The sequence below is a fragment of the Silene latifolia genome, chromosome 2 (assembly GCF_048544455.1).
Source record: "Silene latifolia isolate original U9 population chromosome 2, ASM4854445v1, whole genome shotgun sequence".
Classification (NCBI taxonomy): domain Eukaryota; kingdom Viridiplantae; phylum Streptophyta; class Magnoliopsida; order Caryophyllales; family Caryophyllaceae; genus Silene; species Silene latifolia.
Genome location: NC_133527.1, coordinates 72,658,502 through 72,661,704, shown reverse-complemented (window position 1 = coordinate 72,661,704; position 3,203 = coordinate 72,658,502). Strand labels below are relative to the sequence as shown.

Here is a 3,203-nt window from a genome sequence, read left to right as displayed (position 1 = left end):
TTGGTATTTTTTTTGATGTATAAGTAACGAAAACAATAAGGATATGAATTAGTTGTGATAATCTCCCAAGACCCCTCAACTAAAATTAGGATATGACGTGAATAAACCCTCCTTCCTCGCAAGAAATTTGAAGATATACACGAATTGTGGCTCTCACCTCGCAAGGATCAAATCACACTAAAATCTCAACCTCGTAAGGAAGAAATAAAAACTCTGATAACACGTAAGCAATTAGTGATACATGAGGGACATGGGTCTACATTCAAAATGCAAGTTCAAGTCACTCTTGACATTTCAGTTTCGTTCACTTGGTTTAACAGCTAAATATCTCCTAAACTATGACTGATTTTATTGTGATACCTATTTGAGATGAAAGTACATGAAGTTAGCTTTCCAACATGTGGTCATACGCCTTATTTGGTTAAGTAACGAAGGGGTATGATCGTTTTAAGTTGAGTTGTCCAACTTCTATGCGGGTGACGAACTGACTCAAGTTTATTTGCTGCATCATTATCTTCAGGAATATCCCCGTCTTCATTTCCAAATAACTCATCAGTCACATCATTCACTTTCCCAGGGTCTACTGTTGCAACCTCACCAGGTTCAGACTGCCCTTTATCTTGAACCGCACCCCAACGAAAGGCCTCATCTACTTCAGCAGTAGACCAAAAAGTAAGTGGTAAGTCGAATGACTTTTCGGTCGCATCCTGCGGTGTAACCTCCACTGGGGATGAACAATAGCAGACACGTTACGAAATTTGAATAAATAAGTCAAATGTCTCCTCCAAAATGTAATTTCAGGCAAAATACTAATTTGAAGTTCAACATAAAAAAATGGATTCAAACAAAACTAATAAATGACAAATAACACTCAACTTAAAAGGGTAATTCTAAATAGAAAAAGTATGATTTTGATAGTAGATAGTGTAATTTCAACCAGACAAACACAAAAACGTAATTTCAGCAAAAAAAAATGTAACTCTAACCACTAAAAAAGTAACAGCAACACACAATGATGCCCCTTCAAATAATACTATCATTCCAACTTCCAAATAATGTAACTCTAGCAAGCATAGCTTAACTACAACTGATTACCTCCATGATCCTTCACTGCCGCGTCTTCCATTGCAGTCTCCACCACACTGTCCACCACTTTCTCCGCAGCATCATCCTTTACCAAAGCCACCGGATTATTTGCTACATCATTACCTTCATCCATAACCGCGTGTTCATTTCCCAATAAATCACCAGTGACAATGTTACCATTAACAGGGTCTACTGCGGCTGGTTCACATCCCACTTGAGTTCCCATCAATTGTGACTCAGTTTCCACAATTCTCCGCTCTGTATCATTAAGCTCAGCGGTCGTAAAAAGGAACTGAGTAGCAGGAGGCACAATCTCCATTGACTTCACATCCACTGACTCCTTCTCACCTGTTTCAGCATCGCCACCAATAGGCCAAGCCTCATCAGCAGCTTGTACTTGCTCCATCTGACGGGCAGCATTAAGGGCCCCCTTCCTAATAGCTTCGTCAACAACCTCAGCTGAATAATATTGCTCAAGAATTTCACGATCATTTAAGAGATCTTCGGGAATAACATTTTCTACTACTTTCACCGGCTCTTGGACAACTTTACGCCTTTTATACTGTATGTTGCATTCCTGTTCTTGACGCCTTTTATAGAGTTTCAACTCAAGAGAATTTTGTACATCCTTAACAGATGATCCCTGAACAACTTCCATTACTTGTACACCTACATCCCCCATTGGACCTTCCTCTTCCTCTTTACCTGAATCAGCACCTTCATTAAAATCACCGCTGTTGTAAAACTTTACAGTCTCCATTATCTGTTCTGTAGCGACTTCACGATCCTTATCACGGCCTACTTCATCACTACCAAGGGAAACAGCTTCCCCATCTCCAAAATCTCCATCCCCAACATCTTCTCCATCTCCATCAACATCTGACTCCTCCTCTCCTGTGCTAACATTTCCAGACCCACCTTCTTGAAGTATGGGTGCAAAATCAACAGAATCCTTTATTCGTTGAGCTATCTCTTGAATCTCCCCAGCATATACCTTCATCTGCTGACTTTGAAAAAAATCTTGGCTACTTTGTGTAGGGACGAGGCCGCTTGAAAAGGAAGAACCCGATGTTAACCCTTTAAGCTTTTGAGCGGCATCAGCATACCATGAATAGAAGACTATGGCATTCCTCTGCATCTTCAAATAAACCTCATGGACATCCTACATTAAAATTGCAAAATAAATTCAAATTATATATCATAATAGAGTATAAAATAGAGTATCAATCTGACTTTGTAAAATTGTAACTTTAACAAAACAAATTGTAATTTTAGTACAGAAATCTAAAACTTAAATGCATTTCAATAAAGTGTAACTTCAACAAAGAAAACTGTAATTTTAAGGAAGAAAAGTGTAACTTTAGTACAGAAACCTCAAACTTCAATGTATTTCATAAAAGTGTAACTTCAAGGAAGAATAGTGTAATTTTGTTCAGAAAACGTGTAATTAAGAAAAGTGTAACACCAACTAAGAATAGTGAAATTGTTGAACAATAATACAAATAAATCTATCTTTACTTAATAAAAACAATCAGGTGAGAACAACTTACATCAACAGCCCGAGCTTTCAACTCCCGGTGGGAGTTCAATCTCAACAAACTTCTTCAGGTGAGTCGTAGCTCCCACATCTCTAATGGTCACAACTTGTTTGTCAGTGTCCACGCCACCGATGGTCAATTGCTGCTCTTGGAGGCAACGAGGATACTTCACCTCGGAAAAATTTTGACGACCCAGGCTCATCACTAAATGCCTGTAGAAATAGTGGAACATGGGCAAGCGGATACGTTTTCAACTTAAGCTCCAGGATCCCCCCAAACCCAACTCTTCGTACTGACCTCTCTCGAGCTTTATTCACTTTTCAATCACTCAACAAGCATCTTTGGTCGGCACTTAGCAGACACTTTAGGGGTGACTACTTTAACTTGTTTATCCTCCTCCTGACTTTCAATTTCTTCTTCAGAATCTGACATCTGAAAAGGAAGGATGGTAGAGAGAGGGGTAAACTAAACTTTGACAGTGAAATACACAAACAAGTTAATAGAAGAGAGAAATAAAAAACATGTAACTGTAAAACATAAAGACTGTCATTGTATCAACTAAATAAGTAACTTCAAGAC

At 38.7% G+C, this 3,203-nt stretch overlaps 1 protein-coding gene across 1 annotated transcript; it reads right to left on the bottom strand.

Annotated features, from left to right (window-relative positions):
• Positions 1-221: 221 nt before the first annotated feature.
• Positions 222-1,316, bottom strand: LOC141629801 (uncharacterized). Its single transcript, XM_074442747.1, has 2 exons — positions 1,096-1,316; positions 222-724 (listed from the first exon to the last, which is right to left on the bottom strand). The coding sequence occupies exons 1-2, from the start codon at positions 1,310-1,312 to the stop codon at positions 414-416; spliced, it is 528 nt and encodes a 175-aa protein (XP_074298848.1). The 5' UTR covers positions 1,313-1,316; the 3' UTR covers positions 222-413.
• Positions 1,317-3,203: the final 1,887 nt, after the last annotated feature.